The sequence below is a fragment of the Theobroma cacao genome, chromosome 4, assembly GCF_053813885.1.
Source record: "Theobroma cacao isolate CCN51 chromosome 4, ASM5381388v1, whole genome shotgun sequence".
In the NCBI taxonomy this organism is placed as follows: domain Eukaryota; kingdom Viridiplantae; phylum Streptophyta; class Magnoliopsida; order Malvales; family Malvaceae; genus Theobroma; species Theobroma cacao.
The window spans coordinates 36,231,357-36,249,980 of NC_142642.1; the positions used below are offsets into that span (position 1 = coordinate 36,231,357).

Consider the following 18,624-nt stretch of genomic DNA (forward strand, 5'->3'; position numbering starts at 1 on the left):
GGATTTTGCATACATCTTTCAGGTCAGAAAGACAACTCTGATCGTCCCTACAAATTTTTTAAACTTAGAAGATATGAACTGGTCAACGAGTCTGCAATTTGATTTACATTTAGTTCAATATACAACTTTGCTGATGTCAACAGACTTCTTTCTTTTTCTCTTTCCCTTTTTGTTTTCTCATTTTGCTGTTAATGTCAAGAACCACTCCAACTAAAAGATTTAAAATATTATGTAAGGTCACTTTGGTTGGGGGAATAGTTAAGCCATTCCCTCTCTATTCCTTACAAAATTTTATCCCCTTATTTGGTTTGTATGTGGGAAAGGAATAGCCATTCCAAAAGAAATTGCTATTCTTTAAAATTAGGTAAAAACTTGAAATAACTAATATCATCTTCCCCATGGTATTAGCTATTTCACAACCATGTGAATAAAATTCAAATGTTTTGGATTAAAATGTCCTTATTTGTTTTTAAAATTACAAACTTAAACTTATAAAATTAATATTTTTAATTAAAATTTAAAAATTATTAATATTTTCATATTTTAATAATAATATATTTAAATTATAAATAAAAAATTAATATTTTAAAATATTAATTTTTAAATTATTAAGTGAAATTTAAATCAAAAAATAAAAAATGCAAATAGAGAAAAATAAATCTTATTATAATAAAAAGGTTAAGTTATTAATTATATATTATAAAATATTTTAAATTTAAAAATTAATTAAAAGTATTAATATTTTAATCATAATAATATTTAAATTATAAATTAAATTACCAATTATTAATATTTTAAATCAATTATAAATTATTAATATTTAAAAATAAAATAAAAACAAATAATCATAATAACATTTAAATTATAGATAAAATAGTAGTATTTTATAATATTAATGATTAAATTATAAATAAAATATTAATACTTAAATAATCAATTATTAATATTCAAAAGATAAAATTAAATAAAAACAAATAATCATAATAACATTTAAATTATAGATAAAATAGTAGTATTTTATAATATTAATGATTAAATTATAAATAAAATATTAATAAATAATCAATTATTAATATTCAAAAGATAAAATTAAATAAAAATAAATAATCATAATAAAATTTAAATTATAAATAAAATATTAATATTTAAATGATAGATTATTAATATTATAAATAAAATATAAATTATTAATATTTAAAAAATAAATTGAAATAAAAATAAATAATCATAATAACATTTAATATTAATGATTAAAGTATAATAAAATATTAATATTTAAACTATCAATTTTAATATTTTTAAATAAATTATACATTATTAATGTTTAAAAATAAAATAATTTAAAAATAAATAATCATAATAACATTTAAATTATGAATAAAATATTAGTATTTTTTAATATTAATGATTAGATTATAAATAAAATATTAATATTTAAAAATAAGATAAAATAAAATAATCATATATATAATAAAATGCATTTTTGTCTCTTTATTTTATATTCTTTTCTTATTACAAAGTTATTGTTACCAACTAAACACTATAATAAATCATAATAATTATTCTTATCTTATTCCATTTATTATACCAAATTACGTAATACCTATTTTATTCTATTCTCATCTCATTCTATTCTCATGTAATAATTATTATATTCAATGAACTAAACGTGCTATAAGAGTTTGTACTTTGCAAAGAAAGAAAATGTTGTAAGAGAAGGATTTCAAGTTCAAAGAAATGTACAGCAACTACAGCCAAGTAAAACCTCTAATGAGAATGGAAGACTCTTGCAGCATACGGTCTGTATGGTAACAAATTGAGGTTATATGAGAATCATTGGAGAGTTAAAGGTGGTGAACTAGTTGTTGTTTCCTTTGGCTTGAACTGAGGGTAAGCTATTCTATCATGGGGCTGTATAATGGGTAGTTTAGCAAATTAACTTTAATACCCTGGAGTCCTAGGTCTCAAATCTTTGCTGTAATTTGCACCAAGTGATAGTTCTGTTTAAACATACCATTCAGAAAATCTCTTTGAGGATAAATAATCATCTAGTAAGTCTTGATGAGTCTACTTTGTTGCAATATTAGCTCAAAAATTATTAATCGAATCAAAAAGGTTTATTGTTTGGATTAATTAAGATTCCATTACATAGTTCCACACTAGGTAGAGTTATCAATATGGGCCGACCCGACTCAACCTAATCTAAGCCTTTATAAGTTAAAAAAATATGAGTTAGGTTGGATCAGCCCATTTTTTATATGAACTATCAAAACCTCAACTGAGTCCACTCCTTGTTAGCTCATGAGCTACGTTGGGCTAGCTTATTTTTTTTTTTTCAAAAAAATTATTTTTATAATTCTACTTAATTAATTTTTTATTAATAAAATTATTCTATAATTTAATTCATAAATTGAATAATAATAATATGTTAAATATATAAAATTTAACTATCATTTATATATAATAAAATATATAAAATTATTAAATTAATTAAAATTATTAATTTGTTTGACCCATAGGATTGGCCCGTCTCAACTCACCTCAGCTTATTGATTTGATGAGCTGCTCCATTTAGATTCGGTTTTAATATGAGTCTAAATTTTTAGACCTAACTCATCCCATGATTAATAAAAAATAGACCGACTCAATGGGTTAGGCCCATTTTGACAAATATAATGGCCATGCATTATCAAAAGTGGGATATATTTATCCGAATATTTGATTACTTGGATAATTGATTGTTACATAATGTTTTATTGAAAGAATAAGATTTGAATTTTTTTCTTAAATAAAAAAATTGGGATACATTTATTTTCCTTAAAAACGAATTTTTAATTCAATACTGGTCATTTTCGTAATTTACTGAAAATAGATTTTAGCATAATAATCTATAATAAGAAATATGTGGTGCAACCTGCACTGATAACTGTACTTTCTTTGGGGCATCTGTTTCCGAGTTTCTGCTGCCTGGCCTGGCTGCGATGACTTCACTTATTTCCAGCTTTTCACGACCCATATTCTCTTCTGCTTCTTCTTCATCCTCTTCAAAAGGTACCCACTAATTCTTTTACACTTAAGACATGAAAGCATGTCTCAATCAGGTGTTCCATTTATTTAGGCTTTGTTTTTATGTAAAAGAATCAGACTCCAATGCGAAGAAAACAGTTAAGCTGAGAGAGGACTGGCGGAAACGCTCTAAGCCTATACCACCAGGAGGTACCTATCCAGCCAAAGACCATTGCAGGTTCTTTTCCTTCTTTTCTGTTTAATACCCTTCATTTCTTGATTCTTTTTTCTGATTGTTTGATGGTTTTCATTTTTGTTTGGGTTTTTGCTTTTTGATATATATTTTTTTTTCAACTTATGTGGCAGTCGGTGTGGGTTGTGTGATACATATTACGTTGCCCATGTTAAGGATGCTTGTGCTTTCTTGGGAGACGGAATGTCCAAAATTGAAGTAAGTCAGACATACTTTTTATGTTCCTTAAGTAGTCTAAAAGATTAGAAAAGGCTTGCTTTAGTTACATAAAGAAAAAAAAAATTGTTAATAAGAAAGCATGAAAGGAAGATGCTAGGTTGCTTAATCAATCACCTTTTCACAAGACTAATGTAGTTATACATATAATCGACTGTAAAACATGATTGAAAATATTAATAAAATTGTGTGCTTGCACCATATCTAGTATAAGGGAAAAGCTTCAAATTGATTCCAATTTACTTGGCCATTCTAAATTGTGAGCCAGGTTAGCCATTTGACGGGTCTATCTAGTTGCATGTAAATGTTGCTTTTGAAGTGGCTGAGGCAACAACTTAATGGTAGCTATAACTTACCTACAAAAGAGAGGTCCTAGAAAACCTTATTTCTAGAATTTCCTTGTAACTTATTAAATATATTGCTTTAAGATTCTACGTTTTTCTGTTATACTTTAAATAGAATTCTAAAGTATATATCCCCACTTACGAATAGAGTGACATAAGTTTGTGACATCTTGCTACCTTTTAACCTTCTTGCATTAGTTTATTTGATATTTTAGTTCTGAACAAACTTGTATACCTGAATAATTATGTATTGGCCTGTACGGTAATTCCAATACATAAGAATCCTGTTTGATGTTATAAAAGCAGTTTGACTAGTTTACTTTCGTTTTCAGAGCTTAGAACCTGTAGTTCATGGTAGAGGGAGGAAATCAGATTCCTTGGATGAGACATATTTAGGAGTCTATGAAAAGCTGCTATATGCTCGTAAAACTAAGCCAGTAGAAGGTATGTCCTTCTAAATTATGACAATTTCCTATGTTCTGTTAGTCTGTTACCATTTTTTTTTGTGCTTTATCATTATGTTTGCACATCAATTCTATTAATTTTATCCAATTTTGTTTTTCTAAGGGAGTCTGGTGTGGGTATCACATACATCTTACATCCAAATCGTTCAAACAAAGGGAAAATTTGTAAAAATCATCCTAAAGTAACTTTGAGGTTAAGTTTAATTTTTGAAATACTGTTAATAAACAAGTCTTGTTAGCTGGAACTTAAATTATGCACTGTCAAGATGTTCTTTATAACTTGAAAGGGGGAAGACATGAGATTATTTTGCAGGACTTGGAGAGTGGTGGATATAATTTAAATATGCTCAAAAGGTAAATTAGTGCTAATTTTGGAAATTCTAAAATGGAATCATAGTGATGCACCTATATGTTATGTTTTTCTAGTATAGTGTATGGAATATGGGGTTTTCTACCTCTTACTTTTGTTCAGCATTAACAAGCCTCTTGATAAATATAAAAAGATCAGAATTAAAGTCAAATGAATGGAAAAAATTCAGTGCATGGGATTTTTCTTTTTTTTTTAAAAAAAAAAAAACCGCCCTCTATTTGTGTGTGCATGTGGATGGGGCAGGGGGGAGGAGAGGGTTCTTGTATTGAAGGGTGAAGAGGCAGGATGTGGGGCTAATAATACTTTGTATCGTCCATGATATTGATCTGCAGCCTAATTTTCATGCACACTGCAATTTTCTCCATTGTTAGGAGCTCAGTGGACTGGGATAGTTACAACTATTGCAATAGAAATGCTAAAAGCAGGCATGGTTGAGGCTGTTATTTGTGTTCAGAGGTAGGAATTGTTGTTAATTGATAAAGGATGAACTAAACATGGTTTATAATTAAAAAAGTTAGCATTACCTTTTTGTTTCTGAACATTTATTATATGCAGTGATCCAGATGACAGACTGTCACCAAGGCCCATTTTAGCTAGGTTAGTTTTATTTGCTCTTTCCCAAATTTGAACTTACTGACTCAATTATGTTACTTCTTTTACTTATTTTACCTTCTGATATCGAAAATCTTCCTTTTGACTCCTTGTTTCCGACAGGACACCAGATGAAGTTTTAGCTGCTAAAGGAGTCAAACCAACATTGTCTCCTAATCTGAATACCCTTGCCCTGGTTGAGGTGCTTTTCATTCTTGATTATATTTGTAGAGGACTTATATCATTTATGCTTTAGAACCATGGATGATGGCTACTTAGTTGTCCTTGCGAGCTCATTTTTTAAAAGCATTTTTTATAGAACAAGACTACTATGGAGGAGTTGGTGAACAATGACAGCAACACCGCCTAGACTCTTAATTATAGACAGACAAACTAGCACTGACTTAATCAAAAAAGGATGAACCCAGTCTACCCATATACCTTACCACACACCTAACCTTCCAAAAAACCGAAAAAAAAAAGGCAATGAAAATGCCAAAATGACCTAGTCAAGTGGCAAGATAAGATGTCACATTTTTCCTGCAGAACATTATATGAAAAAAAAACTCTAATCAATGAATAATATATTTAATGATTACCTTAATTGGTTGCTTTTCTTTTGTCATTTCTACCATTTGCTGATTGCGAATTTGTGGTTTCTGACAAAAACTCTCTCATAGTTGTATGTTTTGATTTCCAATGTAGAAGTTAAGTGAGATTGAATGGTCATATTTTCAATTTTACAGGCTGCTGGGGTGAAGCGTCTCCTTTTCTGTGGTGTGGGATGCCAAGTGCAGGGTATGCTTGATGCTATATCCTAACAGTTTCTTGTTATGCTTATTTCTATATTATGACTTGTACTATTGTAATGCAGAGTGATTTCTTAAACTGCAGCATTAAGATCCGTGGAGCACCATCTAAATTTGGACAAGCTTTATGTGTTAGGCACCAATTGTGGTAATTGAAAGTTTATATCTTCTTCTTTTTTGTTCTTTTTACTCTGTACAGCTTTTCTTTTATAAAATCATGTTAGGCAAAACTAGCTAGTATCTATGTAACTTATAAATAGTTCATCTGGAATAGCATTTTCATTTATTTATAAGACAAATAGGTTTTCTGTACTAAAAGAATTTGAATGATTTTCATTTAGATTTGCTATCAGTTACTATGAGATTAAATTATTCCAGGTTATGCACTTGGATAACAGACAGGTTTTATGGTTCATCATTGCTCTGTTAGTTGTATCTCTTCAAAATTCATAAGCATTAAATGGATAAATGATCGGCACATTAGACTGTTTAGTACCTGAATTATGGGACACATCTCAATCATTATGAATACTCTTATTCGACAGTTGATAATGGAACTCGAGAAGGCCTAGATAAGTTTCTAAAGGCAGCAAGTAGTGAACCAGAAACTGTTCTGCATTATGAGTTTATGCAAGATTACAAGGTTTGTGCTGAAAAACTCCTTTTATTTGTCTCAAGTTATGCATGGTAAGATATTTGCTTGTGGGGGTAAAGCATATTATCGTGAACAACGTTCTGTCAACTTACAGGGCATGTAGTTCTTATGGTAGTAAAGTCTCAATGTATTTAAATAAAGGAGAGGTGTGAGCTGTAGGTTACTTGGTGCCTTGAGATTGTACCTCATGATGTTTATCTTGCCTTTCTTTTTGAAACAATCTCAAAAAGTGTAGAATATATTGTTGTAGTTGGTAATTGGTCATCATTGGGATTAAACAGTGATGATAGTTGTTTTCCATTTGTTCATAATAGATGTGAATAATATTCACTGACTAAGCCATTTACATTATCTTGAGAGAGCATTGGATTAACATTTTATACAATCAAGGCAGGTTGATGACTAATTACTTAAATGTTTATATTGTGCTAATTTTGAGTATTTGTTCAACTGTTTGCTGTCCCATATCAAAAGGGATGATATAAGTACCAAAAAAGCACAATACACCTTTTTTTTTTTTCCCTTACATGGCTATTTTGTATTCTGCTAGGTCCACTTAAAGCATTTGGATGGCCATATTGAAGAGGTAACAAAGCTCTTGTACTTTCAATCTGGGTTGTTTCTCACATTCATCCTGCTTCATCCATTTTAAATCTTCACTAAAGCAGGTTCCTTATTTCTGTCTACCAGCAAACGAGTTAGTTGATGTTATTGCTCCATCTTGCTATAGGTAATTTCCTGTTGTCTCCATTTGATTTAACAACTTAAGCTTTTCCTAGGCAAATGCTCATGTAAAAGTTGTGAGGGCCAAATTTGGCTAGATAGGTTTCTAAGATTGTCTCCTTCTGTGAATTGGGAGGTCTTAGTGTTTCTTCATCCAAGGATCATATAAATTGAGGAAATGATATAATTCTTTTGGGTTATTAAAGATATGATCTAAAACTATTATATTGTGCATATCATCATGCGGAAAAATTTTCTAACTAGCCAAAGTTTCATGTGTTTTTCAGCTGTTTTGACTACACGAATGCATTAGCGGTGAGTTTAATTTATTTAAGGAAGCTTATCCTCTGATTTTTATATTTGTTAATAGAATTGCCTTAGTTATTTACTCAATATCTTTATATGAGAGGGCAGTGAAATTGCTTTTGTTCATTTTATGATGGCACGGTTTTTTATATGATAATTAATTAAATAATTGCCCTAAATGTAAGTGGTCTGTGAAATCTTTTAGTGCAACATGATCATATTTCTTCTTTATTGGTTACGAGCAGTCCATTGATCATGGACTTGGCTACACTCAAGTTGTTATTGTATGTTGCTGAGAACATGATTTAATGAACTATAGTTAGCTGGAGTTTAACATCTCGGTCCTTAACCCTTAAATCTTTCTTTTTCATATTTCAGTGATTAGTTCAGTTCTTAAAACATTTTCTCCATATTTTCTTGATTCTTGTTAAAGAAAAGAATATTATTCTCTTTATTTGCTAGTTAGTAGTATTGCCAGTCCATGCAATCCTTTGTCTCCATCACTCAAGGTTCACCTGGTCAGATGTTTTGCAGCCCTGATAAACTGAGAACTGCCAGCATGTTGCTAGATATTATACTACATGCATTTAGTTGGTATCTATGTTAGATCTTGCCAGGTTAATATTTGCTCATAGAAGCTCCAAGGAAGTTTTCTTGCACTTTATTGCTGACACAACTCAACTTGGAACTATCCTTTTTTTTTCTCTTGGCCAATGCAGGATCTGGTGGTTGGATACATGGGTGTTCCAAAATATTCTGGAATCAGCATGACACAGCATCCACAATATGTTACAGTCAGGTACTTTCTCTACTACATCAAATGCACAAGCTGCTTGCTAAATGTGCCCCACGTCTCTCTCTCTCCATTTCTTTCTTTCAGTTTATAAACATTGACCTTATCACTCTAATTGTTGCTGTCTTGTATTGCATAATGATTCTTGAGTTGCTATCAATCTCAAGAGAAATAATTTTTCATTTCAATGCTTTGTACTGTAGAAATGAACGTGGCAGAGAAATGCTGAGTTTGGTAGAGAACTTTTTGGAGATCACTCCAACAACTAGTAGCGTAAACCCTAAAGCTATGTTGTCTTGAGCTGCTATAGCATTTGAGGAACAAAAACTGATTTCAAAACATTTTATTTCAGGGTAATCGGCAACCATTTGTTATGGAGACTGTTAAAGCAGATGATGATGCTAAGTTCAGTATGTATTTCATCTTCCTTTAAACTAAAATCATTTTCACTTCGGCTGCAGTGCATAATCATGGGTTTCAAGCTTCATAATTGGAAATACGGTGCAGGTCTTGTGGTTTGGAACTGTGGCTAGTTGAGTTCATATGTTTATTTTGGATAATTTAATGTGAGAAAAATGTAATTTATGCTGCTAAGTGAATTTTGTCAAACTTATTTTCTGTATTTTAAAATTAAAACTGGAATTAATTTATTCATTTGCTGATTCTTTTATTACAAAAGAAATTACAGCTTATACAGTATATCAAGTTCTTATAGAAGCCTTGATAGCTGTATTTCATTTTGTCTTCGTATTTTGTTTATCTTCAAAATGACTGAACTATATTTAGATGATTCACAATGTCCACACCATCTAATACTCGTGCTGACATTTTTCTCTTTTTTGCCTTCAGGAAAGGGTCCTTCTCAACCTGCCCCTATGTTTATTGGGAATTTGATCGCTTTTTTGCTAAACTTGGTAAGGATTCTTCTGCATATACAACACATTTATTCTAAAAAGCAACTGAAAATGTAATTTGTTCTTTTGTCCCCATTTTGTTCAGATTGGGCCAAAGGGTCTGGAATTTGCCCGTTATTCACTTGATTACCATACCATAAGGAACTACTTGTATGCGAACCGCACCTGGGGAAAACAAAGGTATATTCTGCTGAGCAACGAATTTGTATTATTCCATCAGGGTTGTTTTTAATTTTGCAAAAACATTAATACATGCAGAGCTGATAAGCATATTCCTTCATACGCAAAGAAACTTGTGGATGCATACAATCAGAACGGTCAGATTGATCAAATGCTTACCCGGAAGTAGCCTCTAGATGGTGAAAATGCAAGCAATGAGGGTACTTATGTACGTAAAAAATTTTCCTTCCATGGTGTGACATGCAAATTTATTTGAATGAGAATGCTATTTTATATGATGATATTGTGATCTTGGTGAAGTCATGTGTAGATTAGATGTCATTGTCTCGACACCTGTTGGTTGACAAAAGTATCGGTTTTCCCTTGTATAGTAATATGTTTGGTAGCCAACGTACCATCTTTCGCTGTATCCTCCTGTATTGCGTGGCAAATGCCTAATCAGCTGAGGGAAGAATGGTGCTTGTATCGGTTCCAAATCCGCCAAAATTGGTGGAGATTTGCAAATGGGTGGCACATGTAACATTAATTGGTAAGCCTTTGAGACTCAACCGGCTGGCAAGTTTTTTAGGAACACATCAGACCCTGCACCAGTGATGAAGTCAAAATTTCATGTTTGAAAGGACGAAAAGTCAAAGATAATGTCTATTAAACATTCATATTGTAAGTTCAATGTTTAAAAAAAATATAAAACAATTTAGATGAAAAAAATTTGTATGAAAATTATATAAATAAAATTTGAAAATTATTGAACGAAATTAATTGTGATAATTTATTTAAAAGAATTAACTAGTAAATTATCAAGAATTTAATAATGATAATAATCTCAACTTAACAATAAATAAAAATTAACAAATATAATAATAAAAATTTAAATGGCAAGTAATCTCTTAAAAAAATATTAAGACTATCAATAAATAATTCAATGGGGAAGCAATTCTCTAAAATTAATCATAAAATTTAAATACAATATCAATAAACAATTTAATGAAAAGGTAATTTCAAATGAAAAACTTAATTGTTCACAAGAATTTAAGTAAAAAAATACAAAGAATTTGTAGGATAGCAATCAAGTAATATTTAAATAAATAAGTAATAACTAATTTTAGGTGTTTAATCAAATCCATGTTTTTGTTACTTTCAACAAAAAATGATTTAAGACGGTAAATTCTAAATCAAAATCACAAATAAAAATTATTAAATAAAAAAATTTAACAGTTGAAAATATTAAAAATAAAATAAGTAAATCAAATTTATCAATTATTATGATATAAAAATTAAGTTACTAACTAGAGGTTTCCTGCACAAAGAATGCTGGGAGGTAGAAAAAATATAAAAAATAATTTTTTATATTTCTACAATATTTGATAAAAAGAAAAGAGAACAAGAGGTGGTAGTTGTAAAGTTTTGAAGAAGTTGAATTCGAAAATAATTTTATTGTAATAGGTTTTATTTTAGTTTTATTAAAATTAATTGTTGTAGACATCTCACCAAATAAAATATTATTGTTGAGACAAAATTAAAAAATTTCAAAAAAATAAAAAATACTAAAAAACTTTAAAAATTTTGTGAAAATGAAATTATAAAATTTAAAAAATATAAAGCTAAATTATAAAAAATGTAAAATTAGGTTGGGGGGGTCGGCTGCTAGCACCCCCTCCCCTTCGCCTCTGCCCTGCAACGTCTCTGCTGTTTTTCTTTCAAGTACTGATAAGTTAAGCTGATATTACTGTAGCTTGGTATATATGTACGGTCTATATGATATATATTTTGAATGGGTGCAATTTTGTCGTGCTTTGAACCAAAATATGAATTCCAAGATGCTTCATTGACTTTGTATCGACAGATTTTAAACCAAATCAATGAAATTCTGAGAAGGAACTTGAGTGTGAGGTTTCAGGGAAGCGAAGTTTAAACCCAATCACATTTTTTGAGTAGCCGGTGATGTTGAACATGACATTCTCCAACTAGTGAGTGTGAGGTCCTGAGAACCAACATATGCTGCTTATCTGAACTGGGGCTTTGCTTAACACCGTCTGGATTGATCTGATTTTGCACTGTTTTCTTTTGGATTAAAAGGCTTGGTTCTGTTCGTTGTCTAGTCATGAGCCATGACTAGTTACTAACCCTTTGGCTTGGACCACTCGTCAGGATGAACACTGACTCAAAGTTTTGGTTGCGTTCTGTTGGCAGGTTTTGATTCATAGTATCTAAGAATGCTTTGGTTTATATATAAAAATTTCTTCTTTTTTATGAAATATTTATGATACGTTTGGTTGGCGAAATAGACAGAAATGTAATAGAATAATTATTATGTGGAAATAGAATAATTATTACTTAGTTTGATATGACAAAGGGAATAGGATAGAAATAATTATTATGACTTATTGTAGTGTTTGGTTGGTAACAATAATTTTAGAATAAAAAAAGAATAGAAAATAAAAAGTCAAAAACACCATTTATTATTTGTGAAATTTTATTTTTATTAGATTTTTTAAATATTAATAATCTAGAATTTAATTAAAATATTAACAATTAATCATTTAAATATTAACATTTATTTAATTTAAATATTATTATGATTAATTTTTATTTTATTTTATTTTTAAAATATTAATAATTGATAATTTATTTAAAATATTAATAATTGATAATTTCAATATTAATATTTATTTATAATTTAATTATTTATATTTTAAAATATTAATATTTTATTTAATTTAAATATTATAATGATCAATTATTTTATTTTATTTTATTTTTGAAAATTAATAATTGATTATTTATTTAAAATATTAATAATAGATATTTTAAATATTAATATTTTATTTAATTTAAATATTATTATGATTAATTTTTTATTTTATTTTTTAAATATTAATAATTGGTAATTTATTTAAAATATTAATAATTGATGATTTAATTATTAATATTGTTTATCTAATTTAAATGATATTATGTTTATTTATTTTTAATTTATTTTGTTTTTAAATAGGAATAATTTATAATTTATTTTATTAATAATTGATAATTTAAATATTAATATTTTATTTATAATTTAATATTAATATTTCATTAAAAGTTAGAATCAAGTGAGAGAAAGAGGAGAGAGAGAAAAATAATATTTTATACCAATAAAGTTGTAAATTTTCAAACTTGTAAGGGGTATTTTTATCTTTATTAATTTTTGAATTTATTTCTCAACCATGGAATAACTAATACTATGAGGGAGTATGGTATTAGCTATTCCTTGATTTTGAAGGATTTTGAAAAATAACCATTCCTATGAAATGGCTATTTCTTGGATCATTTTTCAACCAAATAAAAGAACCAAAATTCTTTGAGAATAAAGGGGGAATGGCTTAGCCATTCTCCCAACCAAACATGCTATTAGAGGTTTAGGAGGTTATTAAACCTTAGAAGTTAGAATTGAATTAACCATGATTTGAGAACACAAACATGTGCAACATTTGCGTTTTGCTCTCCAAAAAGAAACTTGGAAAATTGAAAGGGTCAGTGTAGCTCTCTGTCTGACTTCAAAATCTGAAGCTCAATATCTTCAATTCATTTATGCTTCCATGCATGCAGATGCAAAACATGCCTCCGATGCAGGGAAATGTAAGTATGCATGTATCTATTCATGACAATGAAATGCAGAATTACTATATATAGTAGCCATGTAAAACAGTGAACTCTTTTATTGTCCAACAAGAAGGAATGGGTCTTTGCCATGGAAGTAAGAAGAGAGATAAGCTATAACCACCCCATGTGATTTTATTTTCTAGGTGACTGTGATGTCCAAGTAAGAGGTTGCAGATTTGTGAGAACATACAATTCTATTGTAATTGGACAGATGCACAGTTGTAAGTTTTAATGTTGTAGGCTAGAAGTACAAATTTCAGACTGTCAAATCTTTGCTTTTTCTTTTCCTTTTCTTGAAACCAGTTGAGCAAGAAAAACCTGCAGATGGCTTTGAGGAATGAGACTCACTTTGATCAAATATATTATAGGAAATATTTGATTGTGTGGTGTTGAAGGAATTCGGTAAGGGCCATTGAGTTGGGGCTTTTCTACAAGTTTGAATCAACAGCATGGGTGGTCATATGGTGTGTCTATGCTTCCACATTTCTTTTTTGTAGAAAATGTAGTTTTTTTTGTCCTTTCTTTCCAATGTCAAATATGGGAAACCAGCTCTAGTCGAACCAGAGTGGAGAAAAAGGTGAATCATGGGAAAAAGAAGCAAAACTTTGGCTGGATCGTAGTGCTGAGAAAGACTTGGATAGCAATTCCTACATTACTGATTGTTTATTATAACAGGATATAATCTTTTTCTTCCTTAACTCTGGCTTCTCGGAAGCTGCAATTCTGAGTTCCTATAAAGATCCATGTCAAGCTAACGGAGCTGAATTTCATATTGCATGTCAGAATAATTTATTCTACTTCAGGGATTAATTAAAGGTGTCATATCATAAATTTTAAAAAAAATAGATTATATGTTTTAATTTCAAATCAATCAAATATAAAAAATTTTTAAAAATTTTATATACGTAGACACATTACAAATTCTATTAAATTAATTTTTTAAGAGAATATAATGACTTTATAGTAAAATAATATTTAAAGGAATTCGATCCATGACAAGCACTTTCATAAAAAAATCAATTAAGGTGGTTGATAATAGGTTAAATTATTTCTTTCAAGTGTTTTAAAAGAAATAAATAAAATATTTCAATTTCATATTAAGTAGATAAGAGAATCTTGAAAAACTTTTAAACGTAAATATTATACATCGTATAAGATAAGATTAACTTATTAAAAAGAGAAAAATGTTTTCGTAACAAAAGAATGTTCGCTTTTAACAAATGTTAGCTTGTTTTGGCTCCAAAACAATAAATATGTGAGTAAAAGATCTTGAGAAATTCCAGCTGAAGCTATTGAAATAGCTCCAAGAGAAAGTTGAACTTGTTTCACTTAAAGGCATGTATTCGAGGGCATTAAAACTGATAAATTGATGGTTGGGAGTCATAATGATACATCCATTTTCATCTTCCATGGACTGAAGTTAAAAGATGAGAACAACTTTAATTTGTTCCCATAATATCACCAGCATTCTTCAAGTAAATAAAGAATGAAGAGCTGTTCACTATGTGGTCTGTGCTTCCTGCATTGATACTACACATTTTCCAAACATAAGATTTACTTATCCTTTCATTGTGGGCTCTAGCCATGTGAAAGAAAACGTGGAAACAAAGAGCTCTAAACCTTTCTTTGATCTTCTTCTTTTTTTTCTCCCATTCTAATTTTTAGAATGCTGGGTATAATGGACCTGGGGTCCACCTATTTAATGGGCCCTAGGTGGACAAAATTCTGGAGAGAGTCCCATCAGTTAGTAATAACGTCTAGTTGGACCAGGAATAGGGGAAGAGGTATAGGGTGAACTACTTCCCATTTGACTTGTGGATTTATTAATGTTGCAGTACAGAGTTTCCTAGAGAATGGAACCAGATTAAAAGATAAAAAACAATAAATTAGCCTCATCTTCCTTTGTCCAAAAATGAAAAATGCCCGGTCATTGGCAGATGTTGAGTTTTTCTTTCAGGAGAGGAGAGGGCTACTTCCTGTGTCCTGTGTGCTCTACATTATTGTCTACACAAATTGATCTCATTTCTGATCAATCAATTGCCAAATAAAAGAACTAACAAGCGGATACAAAGAAAAAGAACATTTCATTAACAGTTACTACTTCAAGATGGTAGCATAGTTTCAGAAATGTGATATGCATCTCCGATGCCTTGCTGCCATAGATTTTTTCTTCTGCTTTGTTTCTTCTTTCCAGCTTTTGGCAATATCATGTGCTACACTGATAGCATCTAAAGATGCACCAGAAAGACCTCTCCTTGTGAACCCAACTGCATAAAGCCCAGCCTTTCCTTTCCACCCATTAGGGAATGGATTCTTTGGAACTCCATCATTTGAAAAGAATTCATTTTCCTGTACAGACAAGCATTCCAAAAACAGAAATTTCAGACTTATTGATCTCTTATCTAGGAAAAAAACATACGTCAGTTCAGAAATGTGTTTAGGATAAATGTCTGGAGTTTATTTTCCCACAACAGATGCAGAACCTAACAACTTGACAGGTTCCAAAAAAACCAAGGGATAATAACAAAGCAAAGAAAGATAAAAGCTGCCCAGGGTCTGATTGTTTGTTAGATATCCAAATCATTAATGGTGAGAAAATGACAGAGGGGAAAAAACCCATTCTCTTCTCTTTTTCACCCCCTATTGTTTGCTCCGGGAGACAGCAATAAGTTAATCAATGGTTTCTACTATTAGCATACAATTCCTAATCTGAAGAAAAATACAAGGGGATAACAGAAGAAGCTTCTCAAAATATTATAAACTACCAGAATTTTGATCTATGAATAGGACAAAAAACAAACCATCAGACAAAACTAACAATGCTGACCGCAGTTTTGAATTTAATAAAAACATGTGAATGTCTTAATCAGTTAAAAATATGCTGAGTATAAAACAAGAAATGGAAAGGGAGGGGAGAATCTAAAATAGAGTCAGACTTCCATAACTGTCACATGAATCCCATAACAGAAAAATAGAATAAAACAAATAAATGTGAAATAAGTAAACATAGAGAGCCTGCCTCACCTTTAACCATGAAGGAACATTGCTTCTATACCCAGTTGCAAGAATGACAGAATCAATCTCAAGAGTTTCTCCGTTGACAAGCTCAACTCTGCCCCTGGAGAACTTTTTGATCCCGGGGACAATCTTGATGCCACCAGATCTAATCTTCTGTAATGCACCAATGTCCAATACAGGAGTCTTTCCTGCAGTGTTTTTGAGCTCTAAAGGTCCTACAGAAGGCCTTTTTAGACCATATTTTTCAATATTTCCAAGTATTAGAAGCGCCAGAATGAGCACTATCTTATCAACAAGCCAAAGAGGTAACCACTTCATCAACAATACTGCCAATTCAAATGTTGATTTACCAAAAACTTCCCTTGGCAATACATGGACCTGTTGATCAAAGAAAAAAGACTGATTATACATAGAAATAAGTTTCACTCATAGCATAGCATGATTAGGTGAAATGTTTCACTTACCGAGCTTCGAACAACCATTGACGGATATGCATTGTGATTACAAAGATCTAGAGAAACTTCCATGCCTGAATTGCCGCAGCCAACTACTAGAACACGCTCTCCGCTGTAACTTTGACCAGATTTGTAGTCACAAGCATGTGTTACATGGCCATCAAAGTCTTGCAAGCCTTCAAATTCTGGAACTACTTTCTCTGCATTCTCTCCTGTGGCCACTACAAGCCACCGGCAAATATATTCAACTTCAACAGGATTAGGACCACCTGTTGAAATGGTTTTGACTCGCCACAATCCAAAAGTTTCATCATACTTGGCAGACTGCACTGTCTCATTGAAATGTGGGTTTATATCAAACTGTTTTGCGTAGGATTCAAGGTAGTTTATGAACTGATTTTTAGTGGGGTATTCAGGGAAGTCCTCTGGAAACGGAAAGTTGGGTAGCTGGCAAAATTGTTTAGGAAGGTGAAGCTTAAGGCGGTCGTAAGTTCTTTTCTGCCAAAGAGAGGCAATGCAGTCTGCTCGTTCAAGGAGTATGAATGGCACGCCTTGTTTTTTAAGACCAGCGCTGACAGCAAGACCGGAGGGACCTGCCCCAACTATCACAGGTCCATTCACCCATATGCACCGGCGAGTAAAAAAGTCCTCAGGAGCAAAAGTTTGAAACATGGTCGGTATATTAAGGCAGGAGCTAGACATGTATATATGTCTGTCTGACTTTTTGGCTGGTAAAAAGATTCAAAAATTGAGAGAGACAGGTTTTGAACAATATTTTAGCAGCCAAAGTTGTGACAGGAACACAAAAAGAAAGAGTAGAATGAATAACGGAGGGGAAGGGAAGAAGCTGGTTTGATATGTATGTGGTAAGATGGATAGGACAAGAAGTATGGAGAAGAGAATAAAATGGAATTTGTTTGAAATGATGTGTGTGAACGGGGAAAGAGGAGTGGAGGGGGTTAAATAGAGAGGGTCTTGGCCATGAGAGTAGCATGTGATTGGGATTTGAAAACGATGCTTTGAGGGTCAGTCTCAAATCATAAGCTTCCGGCCACCTGCTATTATTTATTACTTTTGATACCATACATAAAGAATCCCCAACTTACATATTTTATATGAAGTCTCTAAAACTTATATTCTACTCATTTGAGGAAATAGCTTGAAATTGTTAGGATATAGAAAAGATGGAAACAAACAAGAAACGCTGCTGATCAAACTTTCAGTACATTGGTTTTACACCAAAGTTCTAATTTACTGGTTCCATGCACTATAAGAAATTAAAAAATCCTAACCAGAATCCTAATAGAATCCAATATCATTTTAAAATGCCCTTATCTGTCAACCTATTTACTCTAAGCTTTAAAGCATGGAGAAACCAATTATAAGCACCAAGCCAGCTTTCTGTCTGTTACCCTATGTAAAAAGGAGGCCTTACTAAGGCACATGTGGTACGGTTGAGTGAAATGAAGCTTTATTCATCTAGCTCCAGTACAGGCTTAAGCTAGCAGAGCTTTTCAGTCCTGTGGTCCAGCTCTTCTGACCAATCTTTCAGTTAAATTTGCTTTCGTTAAGATAATAGTACTTCATTGCCTTAAAGTTTTAAAGAAGGTATAAACAGGGCAGGCTTTATGGTAATTAGTGATTATATATTTTGAGCGACCTGATAGAATGTTAACGAAGTCTACATGAATGACTAATACCTATAGGACCAAAGAAATCCCTGAAAGTTAATCTTGAAGGGAATTGACCCGTGTCTGCTGCAGCCATATATGTTCTGCGTGTTCTTGGATCAACTGCTGGGTTTTGTTGATCGGTATTTGAGTGGTCCATCAGGTTGAATCTAGGAAAGATGCTCTGAAGGTTCACTGAATACTCTGGGGTGCAAAGC

At 31.0% G+C, this 18,624-nt stretch overlaps 2 protein-coding genes across 7 annotated transcripts; one reads left to right on the forward strand and one right to left on the reverse strand.

The window, feature by feature from the left end:
* The first annotated feature begins 2,919 nt into the window (after positions 1-2,919).
* HCAR (coenzyme F420 hydrogenase family / dehydrogenase, beta subunit family) lies at positions 2,920-11,879 on the forward strand. 6 transcript variants are annotated; one of them, XR_016025846.1, is made up of 21 exons: positions 2,920-3,051; positions 3,139-3,244; positions 3,373-3,457; positions 4,152-4,263; positions 5,025-5,109; positions 5,209-5,250; positions 5,368-5,446; positions 5,991-6,042; positions 6,139-6,201; positions 6,599-6,696; positions 7,259-7,294; positions 7,377-7,438; positions 7,719-7,746; positions 8,457-8,536; positions 8,734-8,803; positions 8,883-8,940; positions 9,380-9,444; positions 9,530-9,624; positions 9,703-9,832; positions 9,996-10,153; positions 11,468-11,879. XR_016025846.1 is itself a non-coding variant. In XM_088805460.1 (20 exons), the coding sequence occupies exons 1-19, from the start codon at positions 2,982-2,984 to the stop codon at positions 9,791-9,793; spliced, it is 1,377 nt and encodes a 458-aa protein (XP_088661586.1). In that variant the 5' UTR covers positions 2,920-2,981; the 3' UTR covers positions 9,794-9,832; positions 11,468-11,879. The 6 variants fall into 6 exon arrangements, 4 of the variants coding, with proteins under 4 accessions (XP_088661586.1, XP_088661585.1, XP_007034548.3 ...); XR_016025847.1 differs by having other exon boundaries at positions 11,522-11,879; XM_088805460.1 differs by lacking the exon at positions 9,996-10,153.
* A 3,192-nt stretch (positions 11,880-15,071) lies between these two features.
* YUC3 (YUCCA 3) lies at positions 15,072-17,639 on the reverse strand. Its single transcript, XM_007034490.3, has 3 exons — positions 16,746-17,639; positions 16,288-16,659; positions 15,072-15,612 (listed from the first exon to the last, which is right to left on the reverse strand). The coding sequence occupies exons 1-3, from the start codon at positions 17,436-17,438 to the stop codon at positions 15,385-15,387; spliced, it is 1,293 nt and encodes a 430-aa protein (XP_007034552.3). The 5' UTR covers positions 17,439-17,639; the 3' UTR covers positions 15,072-15,384.
* Positions 17,640-18,624: the final 985 nt, after the last annotated feature.

Bases quoted from the DNA above. Each gene is read 5' to 3' on its own strand.
- HCAR (XM_088805460.1), top strand. From the start codon at position 2,982: ATGACTTCACTTATTTCCAGCTTTTCACGACCCATATTCTCTTCTGCT. The intron at 7,747-8,456 runs GTGAGTTTAATT...TGGCCAATGCAG, and splicing joins ACTACACGAATGCATTAGCG to GATCTGGTGGTTGGATACAT. The intron at 8,804-8,882 runs GTAAACCCTAAA...ATTTTATTTCAG, and splicing joins TCACTCCAACAACTAGTAGC to GGTAATCGGCAACCATTTGT.
- YUC3 (XM_007034490.3), bottom strand. From the start codon at position 17,438: ATGTCTAGCTCCTGCCTTAATATACCGACCATGTTTCAAACTTTTGCT. The intron at 16,660-16,745 runs GTAAGTGAAACA...TTTGATCAACAG, and splicing joins CAATGGTTGTTCGAAGCTCG to GTCCATGTATTGCCAAGGGA. The intron at 15,613-16,287 runs GTGAGGCAGGCT...TTGTCTGTACAG, and splicing joins ATGTTCCTTCATGGTTAAAG to GAAAATGAATTCTTTTCAAA.